Source organism: Vigna unguiculata, chromosome 6, assembly GCF_004118075.2.
Source record: "Vigna unguiculata cultivar IT97K-499-35 chromosome 6, ASM411807v1, whole genome shotgun sequence".
In the NCBI taxonomy this organism is placed as follows: domain Eukaryota; kingdom Viridiplantae; phylum Streptophyta; class Magnoliopsida; order Fabales; family Fabaceae; genus Vigna; species Vigna unguiculata.
This window is the reverse complement of record NC_040284.1, coordinates 22,165,361-22,178,927: the sequence shown is the minus strand read 5'-3', so window position 1 is coordinate 22,178,927 and position 13,567 is coordinate 22,165,361. Positions and strand designations below refer to the sequence as shown.

At 33.6% G+C, this 13,567-nt stretch overlaps 1 protein-coding gene across 2 annotated transcripts; it reads right to left on the bottom strand.

The window, feature by feature from the left end:
• Nucleotides 1-687: 687 nt before the first annotated feature.
• Nucleotides 688-13,318, bottom strand: LOC114187802 (probable LRR receptor-like serine/threonine-protein kinase At1g06840). Of its 2 annotated transcripts, XM_028076175.1 has the most exons (22): nt 13,162-13,313; nt 13,050-13,069; nt 12,673-12,846; nt 11,859-12,009; nt 11,180-11,251; nt 10,929-11,000; nt 10,523-10,666; nt 10,306-10,377; nt 10,115-10,186; nt 9,363-9,437; nt 8,182-8,250; nt 7,980-8,048; nt 7,766-7,837; nt 7,176-7,262; nt 6,967-7,035; nt 6,259-6,746; nt 4,472-4,630; nt 3,655-3,938; nt 3,140-3,191; nt 2,681-2,931; nt 1,920-2,054; nt 688-1,388 (listed from the first exon to the last, which is right to left on the bottom strand). In XM_028076175.1, exons 3-22 carry the CDS (start codon nt 12,776-12,778, stop codon nt 1,035-1,037), a joined length of 2,853 nt encoding a protein of 950 aa, XP_027931976.1. In that variant the 5' UTR covers nt 12,779-12,846; nt 13,050-13,069; nt 13,162-13,313; the 3' UTR covers nt 688-1,034. The 2 variants fall into 2 exon arrangements, with proteins under 2 accessions (XP_027931976.1, XP_027931977.1); XM_028076176.1 differs by lacking the exon at nt 13,050-13,069 and having other exon boundaries at nt 13,162-13,318.
• Between the last annotated feature and the right edge of the window lie 249 nt (nt 13,319-13,567).

Sequence of the window (13,567 nt, the reverse complement as noted above, 5' to 3'; positions counted from 1 at the left end):
ATTAATCTCCATTTGAATAAGGTTGATTTTCAAATGTGTTATTGCTTATTAATAAAGTGTTATTAGACATTTTTAACCACTGATCTGTTGACAAAATTTTAGTATTCTGAGAAATTATTCAATAGTTTCAGAAAAAATGTAATTACAATTAATTTCTATAAATACTAGATTACCGTAAACACAAACGTGACAGTACCCGCCTGTTTACACTTTTTAAAATTATTTTATTATATTATAAGTTAATAATATATATATATATATATATATATTGATTAAGAGAAAAATAATTAGAGTAGTAAAATGTCTTAAGGTAGAAACTACAAATATAATAAAATAACAAAAAAAAGATATAAAAAAAAACCTGCAACAATTTTATACAAAACATTTCAAAATAATGTAATTTCTAAAAATTTAGTTAACTGTAGCACGCATCCACAACACAACACAGACACCGATGTATTAAAATTGTTTGTAGGACTGAAATACCCTGGTGCTAGTTGTCATAAAAAATTATCTTGAAATATATTCTGGCATACTCTTCCATAACTATTCTAGGAAAAGATAAATAATTGTTTATCATTTGAAGTTAGTTTATAAATAATTTATAATAGCAAATATTCTCAGATCAATATACCTTATGAACTTTTTAAACAGCAGTGGAATTCTTTTTTATTTTGAAAACAAATCTCAACTTTTAAATCGTTCCAATTTATAGTATAAAATAAAATCTTTATAATCCAGTATCAATACAAAACTCACCCGAAATAAAGAGAGAGCACTACAAAGATTTGAACAAGCTACTTCAAAACAGAATTCAACTCCCTAGTACTTATCTAGCACTACATACAAACAACCAGTCAGCATATAATGGTGTACAAAATCGATGTTATTTACCAGCTAGAGCTCTATCAGTCTATCATATTATACAGAGAAGAAAATTTAAAGGGTGAAAATGAAAAGTAGTAACCATATGGCCACATTATTTAATGCACAGGATGATTGCAGAAGGTAATCATTTTTAACTTGTATAGTTTCTATCTTGGCTTGATGCTTGGTATTACTCCACTAACAAGGTCACTACCAGACACATCTCCTGATACAAAAGGAGTCTTCATAGCAGAAGAGGATGAAGATGGTATACTGTGACTGTCTGTTTTGCCAGAATCACTGGACATAAATTCAGCTTTCTTGGTATCTGATTCTGGCATTGTAGACCATATGTTTTCAAGCTCTCTAACCACTTCTGCCATTCTAGGTCGTGCCTCTGGTTCATCTTCGCAACACTTCAAGGCCAATGTCAAAAATTTCTCCACATGCTCAGATGGATAAGACCCCATGCGTCCATCAATAATTGAAAATATTACACCTGATTGGTACGCAATATTAACCTGAAAAGGGTTCAGAAAAGCGAGTGTCAAGGTGAATTTGAGGTATCCCCAAGACGAAAGCTAGAGACTGATCTCACCAAGGACTCAGATTAATTTAGAAGACTGAAATATTTAGAAAGGTAAGTTGTCAAACTCTCTATTATTTGATATCTTAAGGCATAGGATAGACAGACATTATTTGAAAATTGTTTAATTTGATTCAACCTATGATGTTGTGAAATACTTAGTTATGCTGTCCACCCAAAATCTTCTATTAAGGGAATAATAATTGGACATCAATAACCAAAAAAAAGATCCAGGTAAAGATTTGACAACAAAAAACAGAACCTGTGTTGACGAGAAGACAGAAAGAATCAAATAATTTATGTGGAGAGAAAGGGCTCTCTCTGTCTTTGTATTGAGGTGACATGATTCAATTACAAACAACAATCAAACTATATGAGGGCGAAATATAATGAGACGGCAGAAAAAGTTCCAGCTGTTATCAGTAGGGAAAAGGGAGAGAAAACAGGTCCTACGATAAGCAAATACCTCTCTAACAATATTTTTTCCATGTGAGATAGGATGCATCCCAGTCAAAAGTTCCAGAAACACAACACCAAGACTATAAACATCACTCTTGTCAGTCAACTTGTGCGTTAAGAAGTACTCTGGATCAAGGTAACCCTGCATATTCAAATCAGTGAGAAAAATAGATTAAAACTCACCAAGTAAATAAAAGTCAACCTTCCAAAAACCATGCTGAGGTACTATTTCATTACTGAAGCTTAATTGGACCGAGACAACTGCATGAATGAAGCATGATATAACCTAACATGTTAACCCATCTTTCTAAATTAGTCATCCTTATAAGTTATATACCATTATATAATCTCCAATCAATGTACGACTTGGTGCTATAGCAGCAAGCTCTGATACTTTTGAAGTTTTAATACCTGTTATTTTCTCAAAAAGAAACACTCCTAACATTGGCCATAACTAGGTCAGCCTCTATAGTTTTCACAAAACCATTATTTCCTATTGTTCATTTCTATATGCTCTGTATACTACTGCTCGATGCCAGTAGCCTTTTCCATGGCATGAATTTGGCTTGTTAATAATACAGTACACAGATAGTTGCTACGAGATCATTGATCTGCTATCCCTAGACTTCTTTATCCATTACAGTTTACATTAATAGTATTATGCAAGTGCCCAAGATAGATTAGTAATGCAACAAATGATTTCTAATCTTGTATTTATTATACATATTCACTATTTAGCAAAACCAAATCCAAACATGAAATCCTTACCGGGGTCCCCTTTACCACCGTAGATACATGACCAGGCACAACTCCTTCCATATCTGGAACTGGGGCAAGACGAGAAAGTCCAAAATCAGCCACTTTCGCTGAAAGTTTAGAGTCTAACAAAATGTTGCTGGCCTTTACATCTCGGTGAAATATTGGAGGATCAGCTTCTGTGTGTAGATACACGAGACCTTTAGCTGCCCCTAGTGCAATCTTCAATCTCATGGCAAAACTCAGGGGTTCTTTCGCTGTAACTGTAAACAATAGGCATACTCTTAAGAGAGACAACGTAGAAAGGAAATTAGGCACACAACTGCATAAAAAGAATGATATATGTTGTTGGGCTTTGAGACAAGGAAAATGTTCACAGCATATGTGGCTACTCATTCATCAGAGCAACGCAATGAAACCAAAATCTTAACTATATTTCAGAATATTAGAAAATAAGAACATAATGCATACCAGAAAGGTGATCCCTCAATGTGCCATTAGACATAAATTCATAAACCAGCATCTGCAAGCATGAAGCAGCAAGCCAAATGGAAGGAATTCAATATAGTCAGAGAAAGAAAGAAGAATGAAAGGGAGTTTATAAAGCCAAAATTTCCTTAAAGGACAAGAAGAAAAAGAATAAGGACAAGGATAACACATCCTCTCTAGGTTAGCAGCTAAAGAAAGTTTAAGTCGTACATGAATATCAAAATCCAAATTTCAATAACAACTGGATGTGTGTTACAACCTACATATAAATAACTTCCTTGTTTTTGTTTAAAGTGGTTCTAGCCAAGCTGGTGAGGGCTTGTTTCTTAATTTTTGTACAAATAACATCCTCTTCGAGTTAAAAAGGGGGGTACAAATCTATGGGATTATTGGATATTTAAACTTCCACAAAGGACATCACGAATCAAGATAATCATTAAGATTACTAAAGTAAAATATTGTAGTGTTAAATTTTATGAATTTGGAAAAAGAATTACCTGTTCACCTTCTTCGTCACAGTATCCAAGCAGAGAAACAAGGTTGCGATGATGTAACCTTGATAGTAATGATATTTCTGTAAGGAACTCCTTCTCACCTTGCAGAGATCCCTCTTGTGCGCGTTTTATGGCAACAACTGTGCCATCAGAAAGAGTCCCTTTATAAACCTTCCCATAGCCACCTTGTCCAACTTGAGCAGAAGTGCTGAAATTGTTTGTGGCGGAGGACAATTCTCCATAAGTAAAGTCCCTTACACCATCAATTTTTATAGATATCTTAGATGCTGCAAATAAACGTAAGTCAATATGAATAGAGAAGACTTTATTAATAAACCATTCATTGTAACCAATCAGATATGGTTTGTAGTACATACATAGTACCACATAATTTTTTTGATTCCATGCATACCAAGTTCAAACAGGAAGAAAAATGGATATAATTCCACAAAGAATATTGAAGTTCTGATGGGAAAAACTTAAAATATTAGTAATTTTACAGTGTATTTTCTCTCTTTTGTATTTAATCAATTTTCTCTTATCAAAACAAAATCCAAGAAAAATATCCAAGGACATTTATCAATGAATGCAACGAAAAGAGACAGAACATCTTAGAATTATGTCAGGAAATCAATTTATTATGACATGTCGACAGAAGCCATCCCAAAGGTAAATATGACATTAAAAGAAACTAGATTTCAGATATGGTTCAGGCAAAAATAATAACACCAATACTTCTCATGTTGAAGAGGAAGAGCACTTAAAACAATTTAAAGAGAAAAATAGCAATACAGCCGCTAATTCATGTTACAGAACTCACCCTGACGCCGCTTGGAAACAGTATGATAACCTCTCATTTTGATTCTCAATATAAGAAGGGTAACAATTGCTGATAATGTCACTGCACAGGCAATTGCCCCTACAACTATGCCAACCAGTGCACCTGTGCTTATTCCTGATTTTGAATCCTTGCCAATTTCTGCAACAACAATGAGCATTATGAAGACAGACCTGTGACAGTTATCAAATATGATATTCAACATTTGGAAGTGCGGCACATATTTGTCCAAACAAAATTGGAAAAGAGGACATAATGTGTGTGATACAAGATCCTCTCCTTTTGACTCCTAATACTCCAATTACCTAAAACGGAAAGGCCATGTGGAAGCTGTCAGGAGTTAGAAAAAATGATGCATTAGGGTATTGGTAGAAAGTGGCACTTCATCTTCTTCATAGATACACTAGGACAACAAGGAGGAGCAGGAAATGCAACTATTTAAAGGACAAGAATTTATGGAGTTGGTGGGTTGAAGGACTAGCTAAATCCTTGATTTATTTCTTCCTTTTTTATTCCTCTATAATTTCCCTACAATATTTTCTGTTTTCTTTCATTAATTGACAGATTTGAATAGCTATAAATTAGTCATGTATTATTCAGACATATTTGATATGATACAAGTGTTTTAACTAAAACCTAAATTTCTTGTTGTGCTCTAGGAACTTTCAGTTTCACACTTTTCAACCCCAACTTTTCTTGGGTTCTTGTTTAAAGCTCTGATTCATGAAATCTTGTTTGGTAGGAATTGACTCCTCTCAATTAATAGCGTTTCTTTTGTATCGTACATCCAATAGTCTCACATCACTTAGAAATCAAAGTTAAAAGCAATTTAAATACACTTTCTTTTTTTCAATCCTTGCCATTGCTTCAACTCCGATAAATGTTAAACTATTGATTGTACTGAAATAGTGTCTAGAGAAAATTTTATTGGCTAATTCAATGCAAAACCTGTGTGAAAGGGAAGGAATTTTAGTTGAGTTTCTATCGGGTTAGGTTGTGTTTGGACAAACCCATTACACATCCAAAAATATATATGGAGTTGGGTCAGGTTTTGACATTTTTTATTAGACTCAATCTAACTTAACTCACCCTTCTTCGAGTTGAATTAGATCAAGTCCATTAATTGGGTCACAGGTTTTAAAATATTTTTTTTGCTAAATTTTGTAATTTCAAAACACTTTTTGTTACATATTTTAAAAAGAAGACTATATTATTTAATATTTAAATAACTACAGAACTACAGCTATTAACATTATTTAATAACTTTGGTCAGATTGAGTTGGGTTGGGTCTCAAGTTTAAACTTGTCACCTAACCGTAAGAAATTGGGTCAGTTTGGATGGGGTTGGATTAGGTTTGATTCAATCACAAAAAAACAAAACACAACCTGTTTGGATTAGATTAGGACCACGGATTATCCGACCCAATAAACACCCCATCAGAGATAGTTCGGGACTTTGAACTAAGGAGACATATCCCCTACATTCATGAATAGGAAGGGAAAAAGGAAACAAGACAACGATAGAAAACTTCCTAAAAATATCCAGTCTGATTTGGTTCATATTTGGTCCTTTAAACTTAATCCTAACAGCAGGAACAGATTCATCTACCAGATTCGACATAACTTTTAAACTTTTATCTTGTTCTGTTTTGTCCTAACGCACAGTATGTATAAAATCAAACATGAAACAAGTAGTTTTATTAAAAGTATGCATCAATCCTTATTCCATCAAAGCACTCTAGCAGATCCTAAGTAGTTTCAAGACTTACCATCCTTGTAAGGACCCAAAAGATCGAAGCCAAGCAGTTCATAAGGTCCAAACAGATCACTGTCTTGAATTAGCCATCCTGTGAACATGCTTGTGATCCGTAGGAGCTCACTTCTATTGAAAGTATGATTGCTAGTGTTATTAACATATAGAGGAAAAAATTTCAAGTCCATTCTCAATCGAGGTCCTGCTTGCCAATAAAAAGTATATTCTAGCTGATCAGTAGATAATTGAAGACCAGTAGTCATGTAGGTCTCAAAATCATCCAAATACGGAATAAAGTCGGAAAATCCAGGACTTTTCAGCCGATAGGCAACAAGCAATGGAAGTGCACAGAAACAATCAACAGAGTACTCATAAGGAGGAGGACATGCTTGAGGTTGACATGAAATGGAGTTTGTAGTGAATGAGCCATTTGTTACAGTAGCACCTTCAGATCCACAGAACTTAGCAAGGGTTATGTTTGGGCAAAGGGGATTCCCATCAAGCCTGAAATACATTTTTTTTTCAAATAATGAAATGTGAAGATATTTAAAAAAGACGGGATGATGCTAAATCCAATGCCAATATTCTTGACCTTAGGCCTAGTGACTGTAATCTTTAGATTAGAACATACATAACAAGGAGAAAAACTATTAAAATCTCCAGTCTACACCACAATGATTTAAGAACAAACTGACAATAATAGCTGATAAGTTTAGAACCGTACACAACTGTGACGTTTGGAGGAAGATCAGTAGTTCCTGATATGACTGTAAGGTTATTATTTTGCAACTCCCTGCATGATCAGAAACCAATGCTCAGCAAACCAGAATGTATTGAGTAGCATCTACTACACAGAGGGACATACAGATAAACAAATGATATTAGCATGGTGAAATTCCCAAAAATTGGGGAATTTATCACTTATGATCTTACACAAGAAAGTTTTCTGTTCCATTTGAAGTCTTATTCGTCCAAATAGAGGAAGAAACACTTCCATTCAATGAATTGTTTGCAAGTGACCTGCCCAATAGAATGATATTAGAAGAAAAAAACAATTTTTATAACATGATTGATTAAATAAGAAATATAAACGTTTAATACTTGGATATAAAACATCTGTTAGGACACAACCTCTTATTACAAAGGTCTATTAAAGAAGAAACAAGGAAAAAGGAAAATGCAGCTGTTTATTTTAATTAAAACAGGTGTAAAATTTGTTAACAGTTAAGTTGTGGGTTGAAGGGAGGTTGTGTATAAATAGGAGTTTTCGTATGGGGGAAGGTTGCTAGACCCTCGAAGTGCCAGTGGATGTATTACGAACACTTTGTGCAATTGAAAGAAATAGACAAAACTCATTTTTTTCCATTTGAGAATTCCTTTTGTAAGAGTCATTAGTAATCCAATATATGATCTGTAAGTGACATAAGGCGGGAGACAGTAGTAACTCTTTTCTGGCTTATAGAATGTACAATGTAATATTGCTTGATGTAGAAGAAAAGAGGACAAAACAGAAAACAACTTACAACTTTTGAAGACTTGGAAGATCATCAAAGTAAGATGGAATATTTCCAGTTAGGCGGTTGTTTGATAAATCACTGCACATATCTCAAGAGGTCAAGAACTAACAATATGATCGTATTACCAAAAAACATATTTGGCAAATATGGGCAAAAAATGACATGGAATCCAAATAATTAAACATAAAATCAAACAACAGACAAAATGATAGACTCTCACATGGTTGTGATATTTTCAGAAAGCTTATTGGCAGGAATCGATTCGTTCAACTGGTTGAAACTGAGGTCACTGAAATTTACACAAATAATAGAATAACCACAGTTACAAACTGCACTAGAAATTTTCTTTTCCAGACATGTATATTAGAACCTTAATTTTTTCAGGAAAAGAAACTTCTCTTATTACAGATAACTGAACTTACAGATAAAGAAGGTGAGGTATCCTGCTTAAGTCAGGAACTGGTCCTGTCAAACTGCAATTCCTAAGGCTCCTAATAATACCAATAAACCATTAACAAGATTTAGACAGTCAATCTTGATATCAAGCCCTTCGTCTTGACCAAATTAAATTTTCTTCTCTGGTGAGAAATTTATTGAGCAGAGGATAGAAGAAATATATAGTGATTGGGTGTTCTCCTCCAATAGTGTGCAAGAGCCAATTCAAATCATTCCAAACCGTAAAACAAATCTAAAGAACCAAATATTGAACAAACCCTTAACTGAAAAACTGACAGTGAAGTTTTGCTTTTGGTTCTCATGTTCAAAACCGAACCACAGACATACTAAACTTAGTGGTTTCCATATTATACTCTTAAACTTCTAGAAATTCTATTATGTTTCAGTAATAAAAAGGAATTTTATTATGTATTTGACTTTTTATCTGATAAGAGTTGCCCATAAATGAAAGAATAGGCGTCATAGAAATCCATGCATCGCTTTGGGGCTCTACACTTAATATATATTTAATGCAATTTCATTTGATTGGTGACTGAATATACTCTTTTCAATTTTTTTATAAAAAAAGAGACAAAAAACCAAAATATCTAAACTGATCCAAACAACGAAGACTGGGTGGGTAAGTATGGTCTTTATATTATTCTAGAACTGATACCAAAAGCTTTTTCTTTAGTCAACTACAGAAATCCTTCCAAATAAAGACAACAGAGAATGGAACCAAAAGAAACTTTCTGAACAATGAGAACATCACACATAAGAATTAGTAACAGAGCATCATTGCTAGTGAATATTATAGAGTTAGACCATACTCATTTGAGGGAAAGAACATTAGTTCGTGTCAAACTCATTGAGTCATAAATTCATAATGCTATATGTGCATAACAATAAATGGTGCTCTACCAAGGATTCAAACGTCTAAATATGATTTCCACAAGCACTTCTTTTTTAAACATTTTTTTTCCCTGTGCTTACATATCATGTCTAAGACTTCTCCCTTTTGTATGATTGTCACTCCTACTATAAGAAATCAATCATAAAGGTTATAGTATCTCAAATTGGTCCTTCACCAGTAACATTTAAAATAAAGACTCGGGCACCTGAACTTGCAAAACCCACTAAAGAACAAGGAATTACAGAATTCACTTACATCTTCAACAACTTTGACATGTTGCCATACGTATCAGGAATACTATTTCCTTCAAAGTTATTGTTATCAAGTTGACTGCAAAAACAAGATAAAGAACCACTTTAAAAATCTAATTAAACATCAAGGAATATTTATTAAAACAAACAACAATTGAAAAGTAGACACATCAGAAAAGGATTAAAAGTTCTACAGTGACAAATGTAGCAAATTTCAAATATTGATGTAACAAAATCTATGATAGATGACATAGCTGGCAAAGTAGCCAGCCCTGTTTTCCACTACTTGCCTAGCAATTTCACTTCTAATAACCTAAGATTGATCAAAACTAAACCATCAAAAGGCATTGAAACAAAATTTCATTTCTCTACTTGGTACAAGGTGTTCATATCATGATCATTTTCCTTGTGCTTTCACAAGTATTCTAAATTCTTCCTTTTTAAAGAATAATAGGACCTTTTTTCTCCTTTTCGTTGCTTAGCTGTCACAGTAAGTTACAACTGTAGCAGTCAGACAATTATAACTGATACCTAGTCCTGACTAGTATGTATAGTGCTGTATGCCAGTAACTAGATCATCTTGTACATTTTGACTAAAATCAATACAATACACATTCTGTTTTTTCTCTGAAATCTTACAAGATGTCCCTTGAAACTAGCTCAATGCGTTTTTCCATCCAAAAATAAATAAATAAATAATTAAATAAAACTATACATGCTTAGATATATATATTACTTAAACAATAAGAAACCTACATGATAAGTAACTTTGGCATCTTGTACAGCTCAGGGGGGAGAAAACCAGATAAGTTGTTATTGTCGAGAAGACTGCAGAAACAGAGATGCATCTTTTGAGCAAGATATAAGGCAGGACCATTAAGAACTATAAAAACACGAGAAAAATTTTAGTAGCTACAGATGTCAATGATATCCAATTACCAACTTACAGGTGAACAAGATTTGGTAACTGGGAAAGCTCCGGTGGAATTTGTCCGCTGAGTGAGTTGTTGTTCATGTGACTGCTCCATTGAGGGGATGGGGATTAAACATTATTTTCTTTCTATTTTTTAGGTCATGATAACAAATGTTGAGAAATAAAAGAGTTAATGTAAAAAGATAAAGGATGGTCATTCTTGAACTACATTTTTGTTGTCAAAAACTTACAAATGCTTTGTCTTGTTCAGATTTGCAAATGACGTAGGTATAGGTCCTGATATATGGTTCTGGTCGATTTGTATTCTATCCAGGTTTGGAAGATAGCCAATCTCCTCTGGTAGCGGACCTGTTAAATTATTTCCATTCAGGAGCCTGCAAAAAACACATTTAATGATAAATAATGCAGAAATTATGCAACTCTTGTTAAGCTACTACACCTTTATTCATACAACCATTCAAACTTATCTTTTACCCCTTAAGGAAACAATATTTAAAATTCAATTTATTTATATCAACTCTGAATTCAAGCAATGACAAGGATGTTTATGCATTAATATGTCTAAAATGTAATAAAACAATCCAATTGTTCAATCAATTTGATGACTAACATACATGCCTAAAGGGCACAACTTACAAAAGTTCCAAGGATTTGATATTGCCAACTTCCTTCGGAATACTGCCACTTATGTTGTTCCACATAAAGTTCCTTTAGAATACAAAGAAAAACATGTATCAGAGGAAGTAGGTAACTAAAAGCTACAAAGGGGTAAAAAACTCAAACGAGCGAAATCCCCTACTCAAGTGAAAATAGTATCAAGCAAATGCTAAACTGAATATTGTTCAGAATATTTGTCCTTTCAAACATCAGATCAAATATTTTCTTACAATCTTTGCATGTATGTTAATTTGCCAAGATCTGGTGCCAAGGTTCCAGACAGTTGCAAACTCAGTAATTGCCTACAGACAAGAAAAAACAAACTTAATAGAGTAGAAGTGAGAAGAAAGCTCTCAATTCTCACACACATTGATAGATATGCATTATAAGTATTGAATTATTGATGTTAGAAATAAAAGGAAATTGATTATTGATCAAGACATGTAAATTCATCGAAATATGCTGAAAAGATCATCATAAAGAAGTGTTCACTTATTGTGTCCCAAGTTCTCATCCTGTTTAGGTGATTATACTGATTTCTAGAGGACAGCGTACAAACTATAGAGTAGAAGGGTTTTTGACCCACAATAACGACTGAATCTATTTGCAACCTATGAAGGAGAGTTAGAGAGAACAACAAAGGAGAAAGACTAGCAACACTGTACACTCCTCTGCTGAAATTTGTTGAAAATCACTAATTTTGGTGATTCCAAATCTAAATCAAGAACGGGACTCGTTAAAAAGATGACCCACCAAAATTTGCGATTTCCATTAAATTATAGTCAGTAATGGAGAGAATCTTAGAAGAGAAAGAGAGTGCCGTAAGCACTTTTCTTGTAAAAGAATGACAAAGGAAATGCTAATATCAATTATGAAAAAGAAATGCCGAGTACAAGATAGAATTCATACAATTCTTGAACATGCAGATAGCCATCCTCTTGTGTTTCATTGAAGCACAAAACTCCTTTCCACCCTGATGTACATGGGTCTCCATGATGCCAATTGCTCAAATTTCCATTAGGATCAATCAAACTACTCTTAATGGCTCTCAATGCTTCAACTGCACATTAATTCAAATGCGAACATCATATCATCAATAGAACCAACAAATACAGTACACATTACAAGCAACACTTCACAGCTACTACCTAGTTTTTTTTTCTTTTATTGAAATTATGGATTCTCTGTTCTCATTTCTTCTTATTTTAAAAAAAAAAAATCTGGGTATTATTGTTGTAAGAGACACTTACATATCACATTTTCATATTTTATAGCAATTTCACACGTGATCTTTCAGATGATAGTTATAATAGGAACAATAGCATATGCTATGACATATTACAAAAATCACTCTGCAAGATAAGAGCTACCGCTTCCACAAACACTTGTATACCATCAAAGAGAAGCGATCACGAATCAAGTATCTCAAAATCTTAAGTTGTTTGGTGAAAATAAATGGGTTTTTTTAATAGTACATCCCTGGCACGCCCCTTCATACAAGGGTCCTTTGAGATTAAAGAATGGTTAGTGCACAAGTCCAGCTACCCTGTGCTTAAACTGCACTTTTTAATCATGTAGAGGAATAAAGAAGACAAGAATAAGACTCTAGACTAAATAATTTAATTGTAGAGACTCTTACATAATGTCATGAACCAACTAGCCAAAAACATCAGTGCATGCCTAACAGAAAAAAAAAAAAAAAAAAAAAGAAGGAAAAACATACCTTCAACATAACTAGTGATGTTATTCTGCCCAGAAGCATGTAGCAAATAGCAGCAAAACCACAGGATGACAACGACTTCATGCTTGAAACTCTTTGAAAGATACATCCCAAGAATGCAAAAGCACTACAACTCTCAAATATCTCTCATGAACTAAGCAGTGTACTTTTCTCTCCCTGATAACAACAAACCATGTTGTGAAAAATCGAGAGAAGAATCTCTACTTTTCATTGATAAGTTAAAATAAAGGATTAATGTCCATTAGTATAGACTGACACTACATCTATACCACAATTATCTCATTCCAAGTAAGAAACATGCTATTACACTAAAGCAAAACCAAATTCAGAAACAACCCTTTGAAAGTAGAGGAGAATACCTGAGACAAGAGAAGCAAAACTGAAACCAAAATACTAAAAGACTCAAACTTTGAAACAAATACATAAATTAGAATAAAAAAGTAACAGATGGGTGTGCGACATGTTAAGTACCGGGAAGGTGAAAGTGAAAGGGCGTCACAGTATTGGATGGTTCGTGGGTATTGTCTTGTCTGGGAGACCAGGTCGCCACAAGAAGAAATGCAGCAGAAAATGTGAGAAGGCCATGCTTTTCACAACTGTGGATTTGAACCAAATGCATTAAAAAATTGATGAAAGAAAAAACGAATAAAGAAGCTCTGAAATGAGAGGGTGGGCGAATTTGACTTTTAGGATACATGAAGGAGACATTCACTACACCCAAAATCACCATGAAAATGCCTCTCGCAAGAGACAACAACCAACTACCACCCAGATATTCAATCATTATTCGATTTTGCTTGAAAAATTTTAAATATATTTTTTTCTTTTATTTTTGTTTCACTTAAATATTAATTTTTGAAAAATGTCGTTGTTTCAC

Coding starts and splice junctions, on each gene's coding strand:
- LOC114187802 (XM_028076176.1), bottom strand. CDS start 12,778: ATGTATCTTTCAAAGAGTTTCAAGCATGAAGTCGTTGTCATCCTGTGG. Junction 3,939..4,471: donor TGTTTCCAAGCGGCGTCAGG/GTGAGTTCTGTA, acceptor GTTTATTTGCAG/CATCTAAGATATCTATAAAA. Junction 3,192..3,654: donor GTGACGAAGAAGGTGAACAG/GTAATTCTTTTT, acceptor TCATGCTTGCAG/ATGCTGGTTTATGAATTTAT.